This window comes from Crocodylus siamensis, chromosome 15 (assembly GCF_052110815.1).
Source record: "Crocodylus siamensis isolate JL-2025a chromosome 15, ASM5211081v1, whole genome shotgun sequence".
Lineage (NCBI taxonomy): Eukaryota > Metazoa > Chordata > Crocodylia > Crocodylidae > Crocodylus > Crocodylus siamensis.
Window position 1 is genome coordinate 18,256,418 of NC_143409.1, and position 26,514 is coordinate 18,282,931.

General features: G+C 43.1%; 2 protein-coding genes across 3 annotated transcripts in view; one reads left to right on the forward strand and one right to left on the reverse strand.

Annotated features, from left to right (window-relative positions):
* Window positions 1–1,217: 1,217 nt before the first annotated feature.
* WHAMM (WASP homolog associated with actin, golgi membranes and microtubules) lies at window positions 1,218–21,859 on the reverse strand. The gene is made up of 10 exons (XM_090028711.1): window positions 21,220–21,859; window positions 16,089–16,262; window positions 14,372–14,522; window positions 13,377–13,546; window positions 11,587–11,752; window positions 10,468–10,655; window positions 8,845–8,931; window positions 8,667–8,762; window positions 5,686–6,121; window positions 1,218–2,570 (listed from the first exon to the last, which is right to left on the reverse strand). The coding sequence occupies exons 1-10, from the start codon at window positions 21,781–21,783 to the stop codon at window positions 2,278–2,280; spliced, it is 2,325 nt and encodes a 774-aa protein (XP_089884837.1). The 5' UTR covers window positions 21,784–21,859; the 3' UTR covers window positions 1,218–2,277.
* A 3,199-nt stretch (window positions 21,860–25,058) lies between these two features.
* The window catches only part of FSD2 (fibronectin type III and SPRY domain containing 2), a 35,162-nt gene continuing 33,706 nt past the window's right edge, over window positions 25,059–26,514 (forward strand). The window contains exon 1 of one of the 2 annotated variants that reach the window (XM_090028627.1): window positions 25,059–25,223. The gene's annotated coding sequence lies outside the window, so the exon portion shown is untranslated. The remainder of the gene's footprint in view (window positions 25,224–26,514) is intronic. The other variant, XM_090028626.1, reaches the window with a different exon arrangement.

A 26,514-nucleotide genomic window follows, 5' to 3' on the forward strand; every position in this document is an offset into this window, starting at 1 on the left:
ATCCAGTGGGGTCCCAAGCCCCAAAGAAATGGCCACGGGCCTAAGGAAAGCTAGGCCAGCCTAGAGAAGGGGCTTAGACTGGGGGCCTACTGAGGGGCTAGACAGGTCCCTGATCAGAACTGGCCCTGACTGAGGCCAGGGACTCAGATGAACCCAGTGGAGTTGAGGGCTGCCAGACAAGATCTCTGGGGCACTAGGCAGGTCCGATGGGAGTTGATGGTTGTAAGGTGGGGCCAAGGGGGGACCCCAGCTGAGTAGGGAGGTCAGCTGCTGCTGCCACACTGATCCTCAGACTCTCAACTGGTCAATGCAAGATGGGTGGGGCTGACAGGCCGAAGGGCATGGAAACCCACTGCAAGGGGCAGGCCGGGGTTGCAGAGAGCTACTGGCACCCCAGCTGGCCTACAAGAGGCTGAAGGCCCCCTTGGTGGGGACGATGTCACTGCTAAGAGAGGAGAGGTCAGCCAGCAAGCAGGATGGTTTGGAGGCTGTAGCCCAGCTTCCTGATGGGACATATCCTGCAAGGGGCCTATGAGAGTGATGGGACTAGCAGATGACACACAGATTATGAGATGGAAGCTGTCACAGAGTGCCCAGGAGAGAGCAGGTAGGCCTGCATGGGTCCTGGGGAATGACCTGAAACTACGCCCTGCTGGGGAGGATGATGTGGTGGGGCTGCTTGTGGCAGGGCAGACCTCAGGGAATACCACACCAGTGCCTCCCTAGTGAAAGCCTCAGTCCCACTGCCTTGCAAGTGACCCCGTGGAGGGGAAAGGCTAAGGGAGCATACCCCGACAGAAAATCAACGGGCTTGGGCAGTGATGTGGAGGCTAGGAGGGCCGAAGGTCCAAAGCCTGAGAGAAAAAGAGGCTTGGGCAATGACATGGAGGCTAGGAGGGTTTGGGCACAAGCACAACTGACACCAGCTAAGGCTCAAATACAAAACATGTAATTGAGGGTTTTTTCCAGCAAAATAACTCCAGCTGCATCCAATCACATTTGCACTAACAGCTCCTCTGATAGCCTGTTTAAAACAAAAATTAAGCTGAATCCAGCACCTTTGTTTGCTGTAATAAAACATCACTTTGTACCTGCATCTTAAGGATGTACATACAATATGCTGACATTGCCCTTGCTCTGGATTTTAACGAATAAGGAACAAGTAACTCTTATGCCAAAACAGTTTTAAAATGAGAATAAAGTACATCATTCATCTGTATCACAAGGTCTTTTTTTTATTAAGGGTCCATATAAACTCCCAAAACAAATCTCATACATGTTAAAACTCAAGATAAATATAGCTGAACACTTATCAGTTGTTTCTATTACTTAGGTTCCAGGTATAATATAAATACTTAAGGCTGTATCTGGCAATAAAAATTTTGAGCTAGTATAAAAGCCTCATTTTCCCATAAAGACGATCAGTAGCACTGTATCAGAGAGCTAGATCCCAGAAAATATAACATTTTGGCATTCACTTATATGACTACAGTTCCTTACGGCTGCTTGTATTTGCATAAACAAGCATTCTGTTTCAAAACACTGAGAGTGGTTTTAAAAAACAAAAAGCAAAAACATTTTAAGCTAACATCTTTAAGAGTGGACTTTTTCAGTAATTTAATACAGTAGTAGTTATTTCAATACCCAGCATTCCTCTTCACAACCACAACTGCTGGGTCGTTCCACAGTGCAGGCACTACAATGCAGTGGAAAATTATTTGCATATTAAACCTGTTATTAATGTGATAAACCTTACAAGGAATCTGTATTATACACCATATGTAGTTGAAAGGGAACTTCCAGTCCTGGGAGGTAGTGATGCAGAGTTGCAAATTGCTTTAAAATGGCTCTCTGGTTTTGTTCTTGCCTTTCAATTCCTGGATTATCTTCTTGCCGGTGGTGTCAATTTTAGTTAATTTTATTATTAAAACCCTTTTGCACTATCTTTTCTATACACTCTGGAGCAGTAAAGTTTAAAGTAGGAGGGATGTTGTGATCCTGGATTTAGCTCCCCACAGGCTCAAGGGCTTGGAGTCTCCACAAATGAGCAGCAGTCTCTTGTTAATCCATAGGAACGCATTCTACAGTGTAGCCTCACTTTTAAAAACAAATCTACACAGCCTCTGGAGAAAATCAACAGGACTGTATGATATAATACTCAGGAGATTTTGGATAATTACAGGAATAACAATCCTACACACCCTTTCCTATTGCTGAGGAAAGGCAGAGTCACCTAAAAAGTGCAAATTGACCAAGGCACAAGCTGTGCTGAGCTGGTTAACTGTCCCATTCTCTACTGTTCTGATCGCCATTTTCATCCTCTTCAGAGTCAGCAGACACTTTCTTAATTCTCTGGATGGCTGCCTTTATGCTTCTTTCAAGTTCATTGCTGGATTCTCTGACAACTTTCTCTGGATCTCGATTCACTTTCCTTAGCTTAACTCCTTGTCTTATGGCTAAGAGGATGCTGTCTTTTATTGATGCATCCGAAGGTGATGAATTAGGCTTTTCCACTCTTCGAAGAAAAACTTCACCATGCCTCAGTGAGGCCAAAACCTTATCCATGGTTCCTACGGCAGATCAAACCAAGTTATTGTTCTCAAAAGAGAGGTCAGCAATACCTACATTATTTAATTATAAAACTCTCTAAGGATGCTTGGAATAGTTCCCTTTGTCTTGTAGAGATTTAAGTATTGTCTGCCTGGACCCAGATTCTCACATTTTTCCCGAGCTAGTAGTCCCAATATCTGGAACTGGACCCCTCAAGCTGAGAATCCAGCCCTCTCTGTCACTGCACAAGTTCATGTACTGGAGAATTAATTATATGAAAAGGAGGACACATTTCTCTTTCACTGCAGTTTTTTTAAAATATGTAAAGCAGTTACCGAACCAAAAACCTTAGCTTGTGTCCATTATTAGAAACACTAGCATTTTCCTTAGCTTGCTCAGATGCCTGCTGCCACTGTCAACTGCATTTTTGTTTAACTAAGGGAAAAACGAAGAGGTGGAAACTTGTGGAATGACAGCATGATACTGAACCACTGAAATCAGTGGGAGTAATGCAACTGGCTTCAGTGAGAGCTGGATCAGACCCCTAACCAGGCTGGCAGCTCTCTTCTCAGTTCAGTTTGAACATAAATTGTGTGGTAAGATCTGAATTAAATGTTCAGTGTATGTTTCTGAATTTCAGAGCCTCCAGCATGCCAAGACGAGGCTGCGTGAACTACTCTGTTTCTTTAATACCCTGGCACCAGGCTCAGGCTACTTTGCTGGAGTCTTTGTTGCTATCCTCAGATTCTCTCAGAAAAGGGAAGGAAGTCGCCACAACAAAGCAATGAAAAAAAGCCATCTCTCTACATCAGCAGGTCCAAGCTGTCAGCTGAACAAGGGGTTTGTTTTCATGTGCAGTATAGGGAAGGTTGTGTGATGAATTCTTCACACGCCACACTGAGAATGTAATACTCTGCTGAATTCTGCAGTACTTTGGGAGAGATCTGCAAATGCCAGGTAAGGATGGAACAAAGACCCACAAACTAATTAGCTTTCTACAGAACTCAGATTAGGTCTACAGATGAAGATGTGCTGCTGGTCATGGGCCACTGAGATTAACAGATAATGAGGGGAGCACTTATTTGTAATACTTTAGAGCTAATCTTCTGCATTCAAATCTCTGTATGCTACAGTTACCAAAATTTTGAATATAGCATATAAATACCTTTCCAAACCACAAATCCATGCGCAAACGTGTCTAATGCACAAGGATTTTGCATGGCTAAGTGTAACCTTCTAAGCAGATGGCTTTCCACTGGTGAAAAGGTCCAGGTGTTCATGCTGGAACTGTTCCTGCAATTAATAGCTGGCTTTTCTCTCCTAAAACAGAACACACAAACCCCACCCCTGAACTGCAAATTTCCTGCACTTTAATTTTTGAAATCATCGAAAGTGACAGTTCCAAGAGGTTAGGACTTGGAATACAACAGATTTTGCACACACAGAAATAGTGGAAGAAAGTTATGAACAGCTCAAATTACCAACACTAGCAAAGTTTATAAGAGACTTAACTCCCAGTTCTGTGTGCTTGGTCTGGCTGAATCACACTTATCTATGTACACAACTTTTGCCACATGGACCTTGCTGATTTGGAGGCTTCCCTACTGTCTCAGCAGTTTAGATTTGCTTCCATTTCAGAGCCTCTTTGATGAATTAAAGTGAACTTTTTAGGCAGTCCTGCCTGTGGTGACTTTCCTAACTGGGTTGTTACAAAGGCTGGCTAGCTGTAGCATGAATATTATGACAAAGAGAAAGAAAGGAGTGTACACGTTCCAAGGGAATCACTTTGCTCAAAGAGCAGCTCTCCTGTGAAGAGTGGCAATGTAAAGTTGCTGCCTTCCTACTTAAAAACGACCTCCCCGCACGTTTTGTGAATGTCTGCTCAGTTGAGTGACAAGCCTGTTAGCAGGAAGTAGCCAATACAATTATGGGAGATTGCTGCGTTCTGTTCCCATTCAGTATCTGAACTGCTGAATTCCAACTGCAAAAGTCAACCTCGGCTTGTACCTTAACAACTCCCAAGCAGAGAACAATGGTATCTCGTGGGGCATACTGTTCTTGTGATCAGTGAGCACTGCAGAATGAAAAAGCCAACAACTTGACTAAGTGCACTTACAGAAGCTCTGCCCAGGATCTGAAAGTAGGTCTTGGAAACCGAGCCAATTTAATCCGGGCAAGCCGATAAGGAATTTCCACAATTCTTGAGTTGAACAGGAGTGTAAAGGATGCAGCGTGAGGAGCCCTATCACTTGGTCATGCTAGTCAAGAGTCTTGAAGCAGTCTCATGCACAGCATGCAGGGCTGGATCCAGAGTGCACACTGTGCACAAAGGACAATGATACTCTACAGGTACAGACCAGCTCTTCACTACTCTTCTGGCCCAGAGGGCCTGATGAGTTTGATGCCCCTAGTTTAGAACATTAGACTGCAGTTACTTGTTATACTCTGTAAACACTAAAGTGTGGGATTTGTAGGAATGCAGAACTGTCCGCTGTAATAACTTGCATGAGAACACCATTCATCTCAAACAGCACACCTATTTCAAAGATATCTATGGCAAGGTTTTTTTGGGAGGTGGGGGTCCCTCTTACTGCAGAGCATACATGTATGCTACAAAAGCCTAATTGTTAATTCAGGATTCAACCTGCAGTCAATAGGAGAGCAGGGATCAAAAGCAGTGCAAGAGCCAGAGCTGAATGTGGAGCAATCCATATAAAATACAGTGCTGGGATGAGAACCATTTAGTTTTTAAATGCTGCTTTTGATTATGATGCCCGTTGAGCAGGAGTGTTGTACGGTCATTTGGATGTGAGAAACCAAATGGATTCTAGTCCAGGCACAGAAGTCAAAACTTTCCTGTAACTAGTAACATTGGGCATCCAACCTGACAGAAAACGCTGTGCTGCCCAGAAGGTCCCTCTGAGGAGTCTCAAACTGGGCTCCCCAAAATCCCTGGTTGCTCCTAAGTCTTGACTTATGGTCAATGCTAATAGCATCTGGTCTCTAGAAGCTGGGTTAAAGGCTTACCCAAGTCAAGAGAAGAAACTCTGTACTTCTTGTCCTTAGGACTGCAGCTACACTGTTTACCTCTACAGCCAGAGGAAGCAAAAGATTAGTCAACACAAGTGTGTTTACCTGTGCAGTCATTTACAGAACACTTGGGTAAGTCAGCTCGTCTCTGTGTTGCAGCACCTGCTGTGAAGTCTTCACAGATGAGGGGAAGTGGCTGCTCTTTGATGGTTGCTGGTGCCGTTAAATGCAGTGGCAGAGGAGGTGGCGGTGGGGGAGGAGGTGGCGGTGGGGGAGGCATCATCATCAGTCCTTCGCTGTACTTTGGATCGTCAGTGAAATCAAAAACCTGCACAGGGGTATCTGCTGGGATATTCTGACATGGCATTTTTAAACCACTGCCTGGTGCTAGCTGGGTGCTGCTTGACTGCTGTGGGGCTAAACTGATTATTGACATAGGCTGAGGGGACAGCGCTGGAATCTCATGGGAAACACCTTGCGGGTGCTTGGTGTTGCGAAGCTGTGAAGGAGGCGTTTTCAGCACAAGCTGAGCTGGACACTTCTGAAAACAAAAAGTAGCCAGATGATGTCTCCATCTTGTTGGTAAAAAAAAAAAAAAAAAAAAAAATACAGGCAGAGACAGGAATTGTGGAGCAAAGACCCTCTGCTACTTGCTTGCTCAAGTGAGAGAAACAGCACTGCAGTAACTGAAGGGACTCTCAAAGGGATTTTCAGAACCCTTTACCCTATGCTCTCTACTGAAATCTGTTTCATTAGTGGGTTTTTTTTTCATCAGTTCACTGCATACAAATGCTGTTTTAATAATGAAGGGCTGCTCACGAGCAGAAGGCTCCAAGCATTTATTTTAGACAAAAGGGATATTTACTGAAGCACTTATTGAGGAGTGAAGGCAGAATTAAACAGGCAGCATGAACACATAACAGTTCAGGCATGTTCTGTGTATTCTGATCTGTTTGCAAGTATTCCTTTAATTGTGCTAATAAAGCTAATTAGAAAGATCCCACTCCTGGTTTTTCTCTAGCCTGTTCCTTATCCATACTGTGTCAGAGCACAAAGAGGTAAAATGGATGCACAGGTTAACATCAGATACCCAGTAAACCCATGTAATAGACAAACTGTCTTCTACTTGTTATGCTTTGATGAGTATTGCTGTCATTCAAGTAAGCCTGCAGATAGGACAGTCATCAGAGTGGGTCTTGCAGCTTCGCCTTGCTGATCTGGTGGCCTTTAGGAAGCTATTGATTACCACAGGTTCTCTGCCACTCCTCTCTCAACCTCTTGCTAAATTATACAAATGAACTAAGGCACCCCACTCCCATATCCGTTCTTCCCTCTTGAAAGAAAACTACAGAACCAGAAGTGCACAGCTGCAAGGTGCTTTAAAAGTGCCCAATTGCAAGACCAATTAACCCTTATTTAATGACGGTTCAGATGAAGGTGCCCCAAAGCAAAGCACCTTCACTAACTTCTGTCTGTCCCTGCCTGCGATCAGGGCTGAGCTGATGCAGCCCACCCATGTCCCCGGTACTCTCTGCAGGATGGGAGGTAGGGAGGGGAGAGACCTCTGACCTGGGGTTTGTCTAGCCTGTGCTGGAGATGGGGGCAGGTGGATTGGAGGCCACCCCCCCCCCCACACCAAACAGAATGTCTGTTGGATGGGGTGAGGGGGATTGCTGTAACTCATGGCACTTTCTGTGAAGCACCATGAGTTACAGCAGGGAGCTGCACATCTGTCAGCATCCCTAATGTCAGCGTAACAAACCCGGGGGCTTGTACTTTGCTATTTAAAGAAAAAAAAAGCAGAAAAACTTAAGAAAGGCAAGACTTCTATTATACACAGTATAAAAGTCCTAACCTGGCCTCCCACTGAAAGTGTAAAGGACTGTCTGCTTTTAGAACCTAGTCCAAATGTTAAAAATAGATTGCAGAAATAGGAATGACCTTTTCTTTTCTTTTTTTTTGCTAAATTTCAGGCAACCATATGTCAGATTGTAGTGCAGTGACATGGTTCCATATGGTAGGGAAACAGGGTGAGATTTCAGAGTCTTGTAAGTGAGAACAAACTCTTGACTTTTTCTTTTGAGACACATCTCACTTTTTTTTTTTACTCACATACTCACACATTAGTTTAACACTTGACATCACTAAACCTGGATGATGATGGATCCACTCTTAATAATTTCCCTCTTGAAGCTCACTGCCAAATTCTTCCCATTTCTAACCATTACTTAAGCCACTGCCATGATGTTTTTTAAGATGTCCTCACTTAGATGCTTGGAACTGCCTAAAAGGAAGGCTTTATTTAAAGTGCTGAATAAACTATTCAGTCTTACAAAACTTTATTGTGCTTCTGGACAGTGGTCATAAAATGGAAGAGAAGAAACAGATACCAGTCGACATTAATAGTTTGAACATGGCCTATATCAATCAAACTCACTAATGAAATGTACCAGTAGGTACACAGGAATGTAACGTGCCTACTGAGGGCAGTATCACCTCTCGCCATCCAACCTGAAATCATCTGAAAACAACAGTAATGATCTTTCATTTAAGCAAAGATCCAAATGACCGATTGAAGAGGTTCTGTTTTATGGAAAGACTGCTGCCTTAAGAACTGTTTTAAAGTGAGCAGGGGCTACTGAAACTCTTTTCTTAGCCTCTCTGGGCATTTATATACACGCACTGTCATGCTTGACACGATTAATTGAGTCTGCTCCACATGTGAGCTGACATGCACAGCACAGCATCACTTGCAGCTGTATAAACAGCACCATGCGCATCAGCGCGGAATAAATGGTGGCAGTGCACTTTTGAAAACACCTTCAAAAGTGCTTTTCAAAGCACCCAGCACTGGCATGTGTAAACATGTCCTTTGTGGCAGTCCTGAAGTTCACAGCAGAGGAAGAACAATGAATCTGGGGAAGATAATTGCACAATATTTTCAACAGAAACATTCTTCCAGCCTGTGTAGATCACATTACCTTGAACACTTGCATACAGTTTTCAGGTAAGTGTTTAGAAGGATAAATAACTTCAATATCTTCAAGTTTGAGCTATCCTTTTAAAATGATATTTACAGTACTTGCCTCCTTGAATGTTTTCAGCCTCTCCAGTGTTTTCTGGCGTTCCTGGCTTATCCAGGCTTTCTTCTTTTTCTCTTCCTCTTTCTTTGTCTCTCGTTTCTACATTTAAAGACAAGTGAGTAAGCTTTGGGCAGGCAGAAGCATGGCTGGCAGGCTCTGCAAGTTTGCCTTTGGTACTCACGATCTGTATGCTGTGATGCTGCTGGTAGCGTTTTATGCTTTCCTGGGCCTCCTGAAGTCGAAGCTGGTGGCTCTCTTCACATTGCTCCTGATGGAATAATAAAATTCAAACAACTCCCAATTAGCTTGTCAAAGTCTGCATGAAATCTATGCTCTGAAAAGCAGCTGCAAGGTTTTGCCCTGCCAAAGAAGCATCCTAAGTTCAGAAGGACTAGAAATTTGACATCCGCAGGAATTTTTCCACAGACTTTGGGCATTAGCTCTGGATTAGGATGTCGCCTACCCTAGACTGGCAGATGGGGCTACAGAAGAAGCAGACAACTTTGCAGAGTGCAGAATTGCCTTGCACTGCTTTTCATCCCTATGGTCCATTTAGGACAACAGCTAAAGAAGCTGTATCTAACTGTCCACAGCCAGGCAGATGGTGGCTGAGATGTGAGGGAGAAAGGTAAAGGAGGAGAGAGGGGAACTGAAAGGTACCAGGCTCCTCCACTCAATACTCCAAATGTCTTATTTATAAAATTAGAGACAGCACACGCACACACAGCATGGTAAATACTTCCCAGTAGAACACTTGCCATCAGTAATGAAACGCTTCAGAGAAACTGCAAGTTTCATTACTTTCTGCCCAAATCATTATCCAAGTCATTTTTGTCATTCTACAGATGCAGGTTTTTTATCTAGAAGGTTGGGTTAGGCATTTGCAAATCACCTAGTACTTGGCTTCCACGTTAACTAACCAGTAAATTGCTATTGAGTGAATGAAAAATCAAAGCGGAAGAAGCAATCATAGGAGACAGTGATTCAGGAAGTATCACTAGCAAGTAGTAGCTACTGGAAGTTCCAAGGATAGAGGCGTTTGTTTGGAGCTGAGCAGACATATGCCATACTCTGTTCTCTGCATTTGGGTCTGAGATAGCATGGATGTAAAGCAACTGAGTGTGCAGAGTTTGCTTGAAAGGACTGTGAGGCTCAATTTATGCACGTTTCCAGTTCGTGGTGCTCGCTGTAACTAATGCAAATGGAAAATAAAGCACAAAAACCCCATAAGCTGAAGAGGCCAGAGATAAAGCTGTAGTAGCAAAAGCTTTCTATCACCCCACACAAAGATAAAGTATAACAGATCACCATGCTGTACTTGTTGTACCTGCAGCCTTTTGCATTTTGAGGCAGACTTCCTCCTGAAGTGCAGCTGCTCTATGCCAGGCTACCAGGGCAGAACACTTATAACTATAGCTGACTATAGGAGGACTCACCCCATGTAGGTGAACAGCCAGCATAAACTCTTCTTGCATCAACCTCATAACAGGTACTGGTGCAGGGACACAGCTGAGGTTTCACTGGACCCTAGGAACCTCATGATGTCTGCCATTCCCTTAAGATAACCAACCTAAGTTAGAGCAACCCTAACACATTCTGAGAGTCTGTTCTACCACACAGCTGACCTAGAAGCACAACGCTAGCTTCAAGCTGCCACTGCTTCCCAGATGGGGTCACAGAACCCAGTGCCATGCTGTCCTGTATACACTCCTCCCAAAGCTTCCCTTATAGTTCCCTTTCTACCCGCTACAAAGGATTTGCACTACAAGCTAGAAAGAGTGCCCAGCTCCTGGACTGCATTTACTTTTTTGTTCCTGAGGTAGGCTCTTCTTGCACAGATAGTCCCACGTTTAGTCTCCAACCGCTGAGTCTCCAGCCTCAGCTTAGTCACTTCTGATGACTGAACATAATGTGGTCCCATTTTCTGTTCAGTGACCTGGAGTTCCTCAGGATTTTCACATGTATCATAGTAAACAACTTCATCTTGTTTCTCTAAAAAGGCATTCAGTATTTTAAAACAAAACCCCAAAACCCAGAAAGCATTAAAGTTCTTTAAAAAACTAGTGACGCTAAGACATAGAAGCTGATAAGCAAGTTGTTAGAAGTACATTTTAAACCTACTTTGAGCCCTGAAAATATTTGTGCATATATATAACTTCACTCACCGGAGTAAAGTTACTGATTGGTTTTCTAGATCAGGTTTAAGCCTTCACTGCTGCCACGGTTTGGCTTCCCATTTAAGATACTGGGGATTTTTTCTGGTTACTCATACCTTTTCCTTCACTGAGTCTCTTGGCAAACTGAAAACCATTCTGAATTGCAACTAATCCATTTCTTTTACTACAAACATGTATTTTGATTACATTAGACAATAAGCAATAACATTATTTATCCTGACACTATACTGTCTACTAATGGAGACTACTTAACCCAACTAATAGACGATGCTTATATTTATAACTTGTCATAAATACATAGTTTAGACAAAAGCTAGTTAGCAAAAAAGAATCCTAAGTAGAATCAAATTACAATTGCTTCCTTTTGTTGTTAATATTGTGTATATTGCAATTCTGCATTATTCTGTTGCCATTCAATTTTAGGGCACCATCAATGATTTTTTTTTCTTTCAATTATATAATTTGTGTAAGATGTATATACAATTGCTGGTTTATATTTGCAAAACATGCATATGTGCATGACAGATACAGTTAAGATTTGCTGTCTGTGTGTTCCTTTATCCATTTATCAATAAGCGTTATCAAATTTGTTTCAGAAGACACTGAATTGAGTTCCCAAAATGTTTTGATGTTGAGAGAGAACTTTACATGGAACAAGAGCTGAGTAGCAGCAATGCACTCTTTTACAGAATGTGTACATCTCTGTTTTTATGTTTTTAGGCTGTAAGTGATTATTTTCTTCTTACCTTTAATCTGTCTCCTTAAGGTCTCTAATTGGGCAATGAGCAGCATTTCTTCATGTTTCAGTATCTCAAGTTGTATGTTATACAATTTCAGCTGAGTTTCATAGTACTCTATTTCCAGTTCCTCTACTACAGCTATATTCTTTTGTTGTTCTTCAAGGTTTTCCATCTGTACATTTCCAAACAAGGAATAAAAAAGCATCAGTAATGGAGCGCATGAGTGAGTGTGCGCACACGCACACATTCTCACCTCTTCCCCATGAAAGTTAGTTTTTGACAACATGGATGGAAACAGCAAGTGTATGCCAACTGACTATCAAGCTGGTTCAGCTGAGGCAATATGGTCACTCCTGAAAGTGACCTACAACAAAGTGGGAGAAGTATATAAAGTATACCTTTACCACTGCTTTTTAGCCATTCATGAACACTGGTAGTTCTGAGAGTATTGTGCAAAAAACCCCTTAAACCCAGTTTTCTCTATTAGAAATTCACATCTTGTCTTCCAAGAGAACATTCTCTGGCAACTGGAGAACTAGAAAAATGCTGACCTTGCAAGTTCTGAAGAGAACGAATGGTGAGCAATTACAGGATGCTTAGCTGCACTGCTTATCATTCCTGGGATGTGTGTTCAGTTTGGCTTACTTAACTATCCATTTAACATGGTGTTGCCATGTGTAGCAGTTGTTAGGGCATGGTAAGGCCATGCCACCTATAAATATCCTGATCTGTGACAAGTGCTTTGGTATCATGGGAACAAGTGCAACCAATACTTTGTTTAGAAAGAGAAGAGGGCTTCAAGCAGAAACTAAAGGGAGCTGATACTACCTCGAGTCACTCATTTAAAGCACGCTCTATGGCGTTACATCAAGTCTTTAAAAGTCAAACGGGAAACTTTGAATTTTAAGGGCTTGAACACGATCTCCAGTCATGAGGGCCCATGTGACATGGCCTGTAAAATCCTCAGCTATATTTGAATATGCATGTTCAGCATTTGATTTTACAAGACAGGATCAGTATCTAAAAGTCTGATTTTTTCCCCCCCCACCAAATGAAAATACAAGATGTAGCTGCACAAGCTCTATGAATTTTCTCTATGCCCACTGACCAGAAATACTGAGGTAGCAGTTGTAATTTTCAGCAATCTATTATTGGTTTAACTACTAAAAAGTTCTGGTCAGTAAAAATATTATCTGGTATGCACAGAACAGAACCACAAACATTAAAGGAACAGAATACTGTGTCCACATAACTTTGATTTTTTCTTTTATGATAAAGCTACCATTAATAACAGCTCTCCATTATGCCAAAGTCAAATATAAAGGTGTTTTTATAGAAGCACAAATACATAGCTGTTAATTCTAAGTACAGGTGGGGCACTGCACTATGCACAGAAAATAAAAATCAGAGGATTACAGGAGCAGGTAGAATTTTGATCTTTTTCAAATTTTGCTAATTGTAAAAATGCCTGCTTCTTGATACTGTCCTCTTCTCCACCAAAGACATGATTTGTTGAGGGGAGGAAGTAAAGAATTTTAGGTATGTATCCTTCCATAATTTCAGAACTAATTTTGAAAACCAGGGAGTTTTTTGTTTCAAAACTGTTGTTGAGAAACAAAATAATTCGGCACATTTGATCAACTCTGTGATTTAGCACATGCTCAAGTACTTTGCTGAAAGAGGGCCTTTTAAGTCTGAATCCATTAACAACAGGGTCTAAAAGACTCTTGTTGACTGGATCAAGTCCTTACCATGGTAGAAAAAAGGACAAGAACCACATTTTGCTACAGTCTTACTTTTTTCCGAATGCCAGCTCTCTTCTGCTTCAGACACAATTCTTTTGCTCTCCTGTGCTGAAGAGTCTCTTTAGCTAACATGTACTTCAGGTTTTCTTGCCTTGGAGAAGCTGATGCCCAGCTGGCTTGGCCAAATCTCAGCTGATCTTGTTCCATCTGCTTGTTCATTGCTGGCAAATTAAAGAGTTTCAACAAGATATAAATGCTGCTGTACTGATAGCCCCCGTTTGTGCCTATGGAAAATGAAGTACTGAAGAACTCTGGGGTGGGGGGAGTAAGAGTATTACTTTTATACACATACTGACTGTATATAGATTTTTAAATAACAGGACTAGAAAGGCTGAAATCAGAGTGCTATAAAGTCAAACTAGTTCTGCCAGGTGCCTATTAAATATTCCATTAAATCCTTAACGTTTTACATGCTAACAGTTAGTCTTCTGCAATAAGGGTCAGCAATTTCATAGGGTGGTATCTGGATCAACTGTGTAATTGGGATAGAACTGGACAAGCTTTTAAATGCAAGACGTTCTGAATTTGAATTTCAAATGTCTTCCATTCAAAAGCTCGTCCAGTTCTCTCCTAACTACACAGTTGGTCCAATAAAAGATGCCATTCTAAGAAATCCTTGGTTCTGTAAGACTGACATCAGTCTCACACTATCATAATGTTAAAGGGGGGGGGGACACATATAAATCCAGTAATAAATAAAAATATTTGCTGAGGCTTGTAAGGCCCAAATCTTGGTCCTGTCTACACAGCAACTGCTCTTTAACTATAGGTGACTTTTAAGCCTATTTACACTGATGCAATTCTGGGTGCAGACACTCTTTTAACATATGCTGGGGGTTCCTCCTAGCCCCAGGATATGCAGTGGTGTAATTCCAATGACAATATAAAGGTTTTTTTCTTACCTGAGCTGCAGTCTTATTCTCAGCAGTGCTGCTTAGGCGTATGTATGGCCTTAGAGTCAATTCTTCAAAAGTTACTTGGCTTACCTGTCAGGGCTTTCACAGTTTCTTTGAAATAGTTCACAGTGATGTCCTGAATAGAGCACACTGCTTCTGCAGCCTGCTTAGTCCATTTTGCAGCTTCTTTCTGTAGGTCTTCTATTCTTTTAGGCCCCAGGTTATCAAACTGCAAGGATTTCTATAAAGAGATATATTGTGCAATTAGTCACTTATCATTATCATAATGTAGTTTAACCAAAACAATGCCATACAGACAGCCAATAATGGCTTTTGTGACCTCCACACTGCTTGTTACAAAAGGAGTAAAAAAATGACGCTGCTGCATGTTCATTTAGTCAGTGTGATATCAGGAGAGGAGAAAAACTGTTCACTAGGGTGCCCCAGAGGAGGACAAGGAGAGCAATGGCCATAAACTGTTAAGAGGATAGTTTCGGGTTGGATGTAAAGAACTTATTTACGGTAAGGATGGCCAGAGTATGGAACAGACTTCCTAAGGAGGTGGTGCAGTCTCCAACCTTAGAAAGCCTACAAGAGGAGACTGGACAGCCCAGAGCATGGGGGTTGGACTCGACCTTTCAAGGTTCCTTCCAGCCCTTAGTTTCTATGATTCTACAATCATGACTTGAGCATTTCCACTGAGAAACAATGGATTCAATTATTTCTTAGGGTGGCACTAAACAGTTACCTTAAAAAATCACTTTGGGTTCAAAAAGTTTTCCCTGCTAATAAAAGTAACTCAGGTACATTCTGTTCTCTTTGGTTTATACCGTGCATTTGACAGCACTACACACTCAATTTTTCCTCTGTGCAATAGCACAGTTTTCGCAATAGCAGGGTTTTCACAATAGCAGAGTTTAAAAAAAAAGATTTAAGCAGCAAGTTAGCACACTTGTAACATCCACAAAAGTGCAGTGCCTGAAAACACTACTACTTGGTTTTTTTAAAGAGATGATTTGAAATATAGAGTACAATCTTCCTTTGCAGATTTCAATTTAAAAAGAATAGAAGTTTCTGAGTTAGGTTTGTTATCCCTACTCTGCAATTATCACATCATAAATAAAAGAGCACACTAGGTTACTTTTCATAGCATTTATAAATTCAGTATCCAAGACAATTAATTATGCTAAGTTAACAATCGTGTTTCATCCTTAATTCAGGATTATTCTGCTTCTGTTCATTTAATCTGAGACACTAGTTTTAAAGATTATACAGTGCAATGTTAAAAATCAAAGCAATCCATGATAGTGTTCCTTAACTACAGTGGTATAATATCAGGGTCAATCTGATGCAACACAGAAAATATTGACATTGGATGAGCTTTTCCATGCGACATAGAAGCACAAATCCCTCAGAAAGTTAATGAGTCTCATGTTCATAAGTGGCTCAGGTCCCTGTGAACAGAATACTGGGGGGAAAAATGCCAGAGCGCAGAACAGGGTGAGGAACTGGATAGGGAAAATGAAAAAAGATGTTAGTGAAAAGTCAACTGAAAACATTGGCCGAGTTTCTATTCAGCTGTATACTACATAGATTCTACACATCCTTTGAGGATAGATCAGCTTTAGCTTTGAATTCTTCAGGGTTTTATCAAGTCAATCAAGTTATATGGGCTTGGGGACAGAGGGAGTAAGGGAAGACAAAATCTGGGGGCTTAAAGATACTTAAGCAATTTTGGGGCCAAAACTGCCCAGTGGACAGGTGCTACACCTGATTTGATTTTTGTCCTCTCAAAGAGAATACCTACCAGGATTTCCAGCTTGTACAACGTTGCCAGTTCTCTCATATCTCTAAAGGGCTGCAGTAAATATTGGTAGAATTGTGTTGCCATAGTAACTAAATCCCAGTAAGCCTCATCTTCTTCTTCATAAACCTTCATTAAAGCTACCATTGTGTCAGCATTTTTGTGCCGCTGAAGAACCTAGCAGATAAAAGGTTTGAGAGTTAGTGTCAGCTGCAGTACTTCTGTTTCTGGGTAAAACATGATAGTCTCTCAAAGACTGCCTTTTGCATTTGTGTCCATTACGACCACTGGCATACTTTAGCAGAAAGAACCTATCACTTGTTGTTACATGAAATAGCCAAGACTTCCAGTTACAAGGAGATGTAGTTCAGGCATTGGCAGCTATTCCCCAATAAGAAATATCACCAATGAGTTTCTTGAGGGCACTAATTGTTACATATCGCATGTGAAGAATGACTGCGCACTGATGCCTTGACCACTTTTTATTGTAAAAATTCTGATAGATGTGCACAGGGAATTTTGTCCACATTATAAAGATTCACAGGGTAAGCAGAAAAGATGCACTTTGTAGGTCAAATGAGGTATTCCTTTAAAAAGTAATTATTGCATCTTGTTCCCCTCAGGCCTACAAATTGCCTAGTAATAAGAAATGAGCTATGATAAGCAAAGATCTGACCCTAGGCATGAACACACTGACTTTCAGACCCAGACTACTTCTCCTTTTAACTTCTAGTGCAATGCGGGGCAACTTTTTTTTTTTTTTGCCCATATGCCACAAATTATTTCTGTGCCCTCCTGAGTGCTACTCTGATCCCCACTTCCTCTTCCCAATCTACTGCTCTTCTGCTTCTTGCCCTGTGCTCCCTGCCTGATCTGTTGCTTGCCACCTGTCCCCTTCCCGATCTGCTGTTTGCCACATACAGAGGCTGCTCATGTCACTTGTCACACTCATGCCTCATATTGGCCACCCCTATTCTAGAGTAACCTATAGTTATAACCCTAAAGATGCATGGCATTCTTATACTACAGGAACCTAACCTAACAATGCCAGTAATGTGAATTTTAACTTTTATTTCTTCCATACATATTCAAGCTCTCTTAATACATGTCTGTATCACACCTAATCCCTAGGGTCCCAACCTCATGAGGTTTGTGTGTGTCTGCAATACATACAGGTTTTGAAAACTTGCAAAATTTAACAGTGTGCTAGAGATTTTCACAGATTAGTCCCACGCTAAGGATAAGTCCATGATTTACTGATGACAGTTTTTTCAAATTCATCTGAGAGCAGCTAAAAGTGATAGTGGTATTCGCCAGCAAACACAAATTTTGCTTTTTATGCCAATTAAGCTGAGGTAAGCTCCATGAGAAACGAGGTAGTCTCCTGAAAGGTTGTTGGTTTGGATACTGGGATTTTACGCAGAGGAGGGAAAGAAGAAATCCTTGGGGAAAATGTGGGCCCAACTGTGTTCCTATTGAAAGCAATGGGGTAAGACCTTTGACTCTGCACTTTCCAATTTACCCTGGGGAAAGAAGCTAAGTTCTGGCTAGGACAGAATACCTACAGTGCAACTTCTGTCTTCTAATTATTTTCGCACAAGATGTGGTATGCTGGCCATGTCAGAAGCAGACCTGATATTACAGAAAGGGCCATGGCCTACAGGGGATAGAGTCCCTGGAGGCTGCCCTAACTTAAGGAGAAGGATAGGTTTGCACCTTACAGACTAATGAAAACAGAGATATCTAAGTTTTCTTAAGCAGTAGCTTGCTTCATCAAAGGCTCTGAGGGTTGTCATAGCATCTGATAAAAACAAGCTGCAGCTTACAAAAGCTTTAGGCATCTCTGATTTCAGTAGCCTGTAAGGTACAAATCTATCCTGCCTTTCCCTGACTTCAGACTCACAGGTAACGCTACCTCTATCTGGCATAACTTAAGCAAGCCTCCCAAGGGACATACTGCAGCGAGAAGCTTGGATTTTTTTCCCATTATTTGAGCCAAGTGAAAAAATGTATTTGTCATGAAAAAAAACCCTTTGGTTTTCCTTTCTGGTTTTCATGCACAATCCCAATGCATGGGAGAGGGATATGGTCATGCCCCTGCTGGAGAACATTTATATTTGGGAAAGTAATGGGAGCAAAATTTTCTCCCCAAGCATGTTTTTTATTCAGCTTAGATTTTGTAAGCCTCTCACTGTGACACTTCACTTTCTAGAAGTCTAGCTCACCACCAACGATACTGCTATTACTGGTAATGCTGGGTTTTTTTCCAGTGAACTTGACTTAGGAAAATAGTATTATTTCATGTTGGTGTTGTCCTTCCCTCTGATGGACTGAAGTATCTGGGAAGGCAAAGCAGAATATTTTCATTTACTATATGGCTATATAGGAAGAGAATGCCCTTGTGTTTGTATCAGTTTTGAGAGTCAAGAGCTATGTGGTTTTATAGTTGCCTCGCTTCAGAATTCCTATGCAACCTTGGGGAAATAAGTGAACTTTTGTGCCTCAAGTACCTTGCCTCTAAGATGCGGGTGGCCACCTCATGGGCATTACTTCATCAACATTTGCAAGGCCTGATGATACAAGACTAATGATTTGTCAGGAGATGCTTTAGTCATGTCTCCACATTGCTGGAACTAAGCTGTTGTAAACACTTTCACCAAACATGCTAAAAACCAGAGCTGATGTATGGTTCAGAAATACATTTCTAGGTGCTGCTGGTACCTTTTGCAAAAAGAAAAATTAACCCAAATTATGTGTTAATATGATGCCACACTTCTGACCCTGCTTATTCTAGCAATCCAGTTATAGTAGGCATTACAGTGTAACAACCAAACCCGAGTATCATGTCTAATAGAGTTATCTGTTGCAATAGTGTTCTGGGAAAATCTTAAATCCTATTACACCCTTTAAACAATGAGATGCATAAGGTTGTGTAAAGCACTACGCCAGTGCTGACTCTCCCCTACAAAAGTACACTAGTCCTGAAACACCTCCCATCCCCTTGTTCTGAAGAAGTGAAATGGCTAAGTAGTTATATGGATACAGCATAATTGATCATGCCACTAATTGTTTTTAACAAAGCAATGGACAACCTGTGCTCCTAAAGTGGATTATTTACAAAGCAAAATACCTCAAGTGCTTAACCCTTACCTAATAAGGAACAGAGACTCTCAATATTTCCTTTAATTAGGAAAGAATCTTTTCTTGCTTTCATTAGTCTGCTCAGGTATCAGAAGAGGGCTTTTTTTTCCCCCTTAAACCAGAAATACTTTTATTGGTATAGGAAGAAAGACTTCATCATTTGATAATGCACTTAGGCCAGAATTTTGCATTAGATAGAAAAAGATTGTTGCATCTCCTCAAATCAAGCATTTGCCTTGTTCAGGGCCAGTGAGGCACTTAACTATAAAACCTTCACTGATACACATGCACCACTGTATTTTACATCAAAGACAGATTTCAGGGAAGAAAGAGATTAAATTATTACAGTATTACTGATTAAGAGTTATTTTGTTTTTGGCAGATGCAACACTGGATGTTCTTTTGGCATAGGTGGTTGATTCTTTTGTTTTGTTTTTAGCACTCTAGTCCTGGTAGTCTTAAAGCTTCAGCTAAATACATCAAAAGACACACGTGTACTGTCTACCTGAAATCTACTTCAGTTGCATGCTACTAAGCCCGAAGAAGTCTAGACTACTTGACCATGGTCACTTTGCTGTTTTTGGATAGACAAGGAATAAATTATCAGACAAACACTAACTCAGGGTTGTCCTGGCATCCTACAGTGCTTTGAGAGCCTCTCAAGGATGTTGGGTTTTTTTTGTGTGGGAGGGGGGGCTTCTAGAGCTTTTTGCTCTATTTTTCTGTAGTCAAAAACAAGTATAAGCTCAGACCTGACATTTCCTAGGGAGCTCCCAGTGTAGCCAGGCCGAGGAGCACTCACTGACTAGTTGCACTTTCCTCTAGCTCCAGCTCCAGCCCCAGCCCCCTCTATGCCTCAACAGTGCCACCCCCTCACTGAAAGCCAGCTTGGAGAGCGGTAGTTCCCTGCTAGTCTGGAGTCAGGGCAGCTCCACTAGGCTAAAAAAAAAAAAACAAGAAAAAACACCAGACCATTTTGTGTTACAAGTCCAAATCTTACAGACAACTTATCTCAATGTCTCACATTTAAGAACAATTTTTTTTGAATTAACTCTGCCTCAGAAGGATCATGGCTAATTCAATTTGTCATTTGATGTGAATGGCCAGGGTGTCTGGTTTTGTTGGGAGTTCTGTCTTGGCCTTCTCAGGGCCACACGAGGCCAACAGTCTATTTTTGCTGCTGCCTAGCAGTTTGTGCCTCTGAGCCATATAGTCACCAAGATCACCTCAGGCCCACCACTTCTCCCTCAGGCAAGCACCTGTGGAGCCACCCTCTTACTCCATTTTGCCAGGTCACCTCCAATCTGTCAGGCTGTAAAAATAGCCAATCAGTTTGTTGTAGCCCCAATTAGGCCAGAATAGGACTTGCACCAAAACAGATATATGGCCCAGTCCTCTGCACAAGGGTGAAAACCAATACTGCCCAATGTCTCATTTGTGCCATCACAATTTCTGTGGCAGTGCAAGCACTAAGCCAACAGCATCGGTTCCCTTTGTTGTACTGCATGAAAGGCAAATTAGAGGTGCAACAAGAAGGTAGGAACAGATGCTGCTGCTGCTTTATGGGGGGGGTGTTCCCTCTGCAGAAGAGGGCAGGCTGCCCCAGCTTTCCTGCCATCCCAGGAGGTGCTCTGGGGGCTTGAGGGTTGCCTCAAGCCCTGGGGAGACCCCGCTGCACTCCCCAGGGGCTGAGGGTGGCACCTGGGCTGGTTGCCCCAGATACCAGGCAGTAGTTATAGTGCTGCAGAGACCAACACAGGGAACTGCCTCTGTGCACTTTAAGCAAGGTGAGTTCTGTCAGTCAGGCTCTCCCTGAGCCAGGGAAGCCTCTGCTTCCCCACAGGCAGCCCTGGCCCTGGGGAGGGGAAAGCCCCTCCGGGCTGCAGGGACCAGAGCAGAGGCCAGGCCTGCCGTGTGGGCCGCCTGGACCCCGCTTCGGCTCCGACGACGGCGGGGCCCAGGGGCCAGGACTTGGGCCGAGCCCTGGCCGTACCGTGCGCAGCGCCTGGGTGGCGGCGGCCAGGCGGGCCTGCAGGGCGGCGCGGCGCAGCTCTGCCAGCGGCTCGCAGTAGGCGGAGTCCGGGTCGCGGGCGAAGAGCGCGTCCAGCACCAGGCGGCGGCCGCACAGGTCCAGCGCCAGCGCCAGGTAGCACTCCAGCCGGCGGCACAGCTCGTCCAGCGCCGCCGCCTCCTCCTCGGCCGGGCCCGCGGAGAACAGCAGCGCCCACAGCCCGCGGGCGCGGCCCTCCAGCAGTGCGGGCGGCAGCGGCGGGAAGCAGGACTCCAGGCCTGCGCTTAGCGCCGCCAGTTGCCGGTGCACGCCCAGCAGCGCCCGCGCCGAGAAGAGCCCGGCCCAGCTGCGCTCCGCCGCCGCCGCCACCTCTGCCGGGCCCGGCCCGCCCCGGCCCGCCCGGCTGTGGCACGTCACGGCGAACTGGGCCTCGGCCGCGTTCCAGCCCACGAGGAAGCGCAGCGCGCCCGGCTCCGGCTCGGCGAAGGCGGCCTGGCGCACGGCCACCCACCCCTCCAGGCTGTCGGGCTGCGCCGCCGCCGCCATTGCCCCCGCGCCCCGCGGGGCGGTGGAAGGGAAAGTGACATGGCCTGGGCTGGAGGGTGTTGTGCCCCGCGTCACCGCGGCCGAGGCTGCCCATTGGTGGCTTCGCTTGGGGGGCGGGGGGCAAAGAGTTGCCCCCGGAAGTGACGCGCAGGTGGAGGAGGACGGGCGGAAGGGGGGAAAAAGAGTTGCTGGTGGAAGTGACGAGTGGGGGTAGGTGTTTGTGCACCTGGCGGGGAGGGCTGTACTTGAAAACGTAGCACTGGAGGTTTCCCGCTCCCCCAACACCACTACAACCCCTCTCCACACGCGCGCGCACACAGCACTACACCCCCCCACTTCCACCCACGTACTCACCACAGCTCCCTCTACAAACACACAGCACAACCCCCCCTCCACACTTCCCCCCGCTACAACTCTCTTCGACACACACACAGCACTAGAACCACCTTCCCCGCCCCACACCACTACAAATCTCTAGAGACACACGCACACACACAGCACTACAACTCCCCTCCACTCTCTCTCTAGCTGGTTCAGAGTCATGGGCTGCCCTGGTTGCCCCTCGCCCAGCCTTGCACTTGATCTGACACCCAGAGGTGTGAGAGGGCAGCCGGGCACCCAGGGACAGCGGGTTGCACAGGGGTGCTGGCAGTGTCTGGTGGCTGCCGTGCCACTGGTGCTGTTGGGCTGTGTTATTTTTCTGCCCCTTCTCTGCCACCAGGCTGGCACCTGGGCCTAATCCAGTGGCCCAAGTCACCACGTGCTAGTTATGCTGCTGAGACCAACACAGGGAACTGCCTCTGCACCTTGTTAAACATGGTTAGTTCTCCCAGGTTTAATTCAGAAGCAGAGCATGGGAGGACTGCAAGCACCTGCAGCCACTGGGAAATATGCTTGAGCACAAATAATCCATGTAGAAAATGGAGAGGGACAGGTGCCCTTCCATTTTATGTTGAGGGGAGTTATGTGACTGGAACAGTCACTGAAAAATAGTGCATGCTTCCACTACTGCTTCTAATATTACAAATGACAAGCATGGTCATCCTGCTGTCCCTCATCTTCCTGTCTTCTCCTCGCCGCACCCCAGGGTCCTCCAGCAGTTAGGGCACTGAGGTGCAGAAATCCACCCCTGCCGGCATTAGTGTCCAAAAAGCAAACAGAACCAAAACTTCTTCTCCAAACTCTTCCTGGGAACAGGTTTCTCTCATTGCCGGTCCTGCTCCTCAGTAGTCTTTAGTCCTTTTCTTGGTTCAGTTTCCAACCCTTCTATGTTTCAATCAGTCCCTTCTTCCCTTTGCTGGCAGGGGTAGCTGTATCACCTTGCAAGATAACTGATCCCATGGAGTCATCCCTAAAACCTGAAGAGTTGGGCTATGTGTGTCTCATCCAGTGCCTAGGCCTTGCCTCATGTGTTTATGCTCTATCGTACCTTTGTAAGGCTTTATAAAGCACATAGTTTGGCAAGTTTATCATGATGGATGGAAGACTGCTGCAAAACATACAGATGATATTTGTCATTCAGCCAGAACTTGGTGCTGCTTTTTCTGTATTTAAATGCATCAGTCTGGTCTTACTGGGATGGGGCTGCTAGAAATGACAGCTTTGGGATGAAAGGTGATGTGGATGGTGCTCAGGATGAGAAAAAGAGTCTGCCATCCCAGAGCGTCTAGATGTTATTGACGGAATTAGTATGGAAGAGGTTAACAGTGATGCTATTTATACTGCCCTCTTTAATGTTCAGTATTAAAACCCCATTGACATAAATGAAGGGAATATACCTCTGTGAGACCTCCTGTCCTTGTTTACTACTTCAAAGACTCAGGCAGCACTGCACAATTTGAAGTTCTGCTGATTCTTTTCATGTTATCATAATCCATTTAAAATGGGCCCCCAAGTGCTAGAGACACTCATGAGGTCACTAGAAAAGTCACTGCATCCACAACTCATCATTTAGAGGAACACAAGCTGAAGGGAGGAAGCAATAAAAATCAAGATAGGAAAAGAAAGACGCAGAACCTTTTCCCCTTTGTCCAGTGAAACAGAATACAGCTTGTCAAAGTTGTTATAACTACACTGGCCCTTCCAGTTGTTCAGGATTCATGCGGACACTGAGATGGATGCCTAGTGAAGGAATTTCACCAATTTGTCCAACTGCAAGTTATCTGCAATGTTCTTAAATACATTCAATTTCTGTGATTAATGCTTGCTCATGGCTTTGCAAGCAGATCAGTGCCAGGGTTTGAGTTAAGATGTCAGTGGTGTTGACTGGACATTACCTAAAAATGCTATTGTAATCTGTATCGTTTTTATTATTATTATGATTTGTGCAGTGTCTTTTAATGGAATTTATCAGTGCAAAGTCATTTCCTCTTGATAAGACATTTCACTTATCTAGTCAGTAGCCATTTTCTCTATTTTCAGCTTCCAGGTATTTGCAAGGTGCATATATTGATATTAATATAAATAAACATTTAATACCATGAACCAAGATCTTGTAGCCGTGGAGCAGCTTGTGTGTCCCAGTGATCCTCAGAGCTAGGTCCTGCACTTTTGGCAGGGTCACCCATGGTGAACAGGCCTGAGGGAGGTTTCAGATAAACTACAGTTCAACCCCAAGTACTCAACAGCAGATCAGCCAGAAGATGATGTCAGGATCTCAATGGCTGTAAAGATGGAGGTCTCCTGTCATCTAGGATTTTTCTTGGCCACTGCCTCCAGATCGCTACCTTGTTAACGTTATGTGGTTGTTTTCTTACACCAGCTCCCTCCTGTTAAATGCAGTCACACGCAGGCTTCTACTACAGGATGATGATGACACATTGCTTGCCTGAACCATATTTTCTAGAATCTGATCTTGCTGTCCACTGAACTCAATAAAGACTTTAACATACCATATTTAACATTAGCTAGTTCAGTGCTACTGTTTGTGTTTGTGTATCTGAATCTGTTTGGCAAAATCTAGGTTCCTAATGTAAGGTAAGAGATTTTTGCTTGCTCTTGAACTGTAATCTTAGAAATATGCCTAGATTCAGTGACAAGACGTCTCAGATTACTTTAATAACAGTTCAGAGAACAAAGAGGTCCTCTATTTTTAAGGGGGAGTTGTATAATAGTTTAAACTACTTCAAGCCTGGGAATGCCTGAGAACTTTCAAAGCAGGTTTCCAGCATATGACATTCTCTCTGGAGACATTTAAGTAGCATAAAGCTGAAGGACAGCTGGGGCAGGGCTATATTTGTGCCTTTGCTCATTGCTGGTATGTTACTATTTGAGGGAAGAGGCTGCTAGAATTACTGCAATAAGTCTGCAGCCACAGGAAACTGGCAGCAAATTGCCATCTTGTTGATTAGTTTTTAGTAGGAGAAATAAAAGGGAAGTTTGGTGTCATCGGGGCCATAAGAAGAATTTATGGATTCTTAAGATAGCAGGCAAGTTTTTAGGTAGTAACAGTTCTTTGTTATGTGCTTTAGATGATTGAAGTTTATGAACTTTAAACATACTGCACCATAATTGTATCTGTGTTGTGAGCTGAGCAAACCACAAACTCCAGAAAGTTTTGTTTAGGCTAAAGGGTTCCAAACACTTTTAAATATACTTGTTATAATTGACATAATTGAATTACAATTTGCTAGGCAAAATATTTGAGGTTTTTTTCCTGGTTTTATAGTAGATTATTTATATTTTGAAAACCAGCTGTGTATTGTTACCGTGAAAATTTTTGCAGGAGTCGGACAATATTTCACGGTATATTTCAAGACTGTTTTCATTTTTTATATTTTAATATGGCATGATATAGTTTATCATCTGTGGCATGTTTAATATTTTTACCTGTTATACATTTTTGTCTGTCATAAAATGTGTTTTTGCTAGATTTCATGTTCAGTAATTGGAGGGAACACTGCAAACTTTGTGTTTATATACAAATCCACAAGGCATGATTGTGTTCTCAGTTATGCGTAACACTGGAAAATGGAATGTTTTCCCTGAATTTCTCACTAGTTCATTCCTTCAGAATCAGCATCTTTTGCCTTTTAATAAGTCACTGATGTGGTTGGCTGATTGGTTTCTTAGAAGTTAACCATTATTCCCTGAAATATGTTCCAACAGGTAAAAAATATAAAAGCAGAGAAAAATATTTGAATAAGACTGTTAGCCAACCAGGTCTCAAGAAGATTAATAAAATCATAAAAATAAATGCAAGGGGTTAGGATCCCATGGAAACTGGGAAATCAAAGCTATAGTTAAAAATGGCTTTACTAAACTTGACGTCTGACAATTCTGGCTGCCTTAGTAAAGTGAAGACGCACAGATTGCTATTTTAGAAGCTTTAAAATGCTGAGTGTAAGTTGTAACTAGATAGGGAATGTCACTATGATATGTTCATTAATCTTCAATGCTTGAAATATTTCTAAAAACTCTGTAACCATAATAATAAACTACTGGAGAAACAGGCACAAGTAATTATACTCTTTGTAGCCGTGATCTTGTAGTACTGATGAGCTGTATGATGTTGATAGTGACATTTCAAAACTGATGGCACAGACCTATGTTCTCTCCATAATAATTTAATTCTTATTCTAATATTAATTTTAGGCTAGTTAAAAGGACTCGAATTTATTATAGAGATTGTACAATAAAGATGTGGAGGACTTTGCAAACATAAAGAATGTGTAGGACATAGTACATTATTTCCACCTTGCTGTAACAGAACAATAAAATCATGTTAATGAT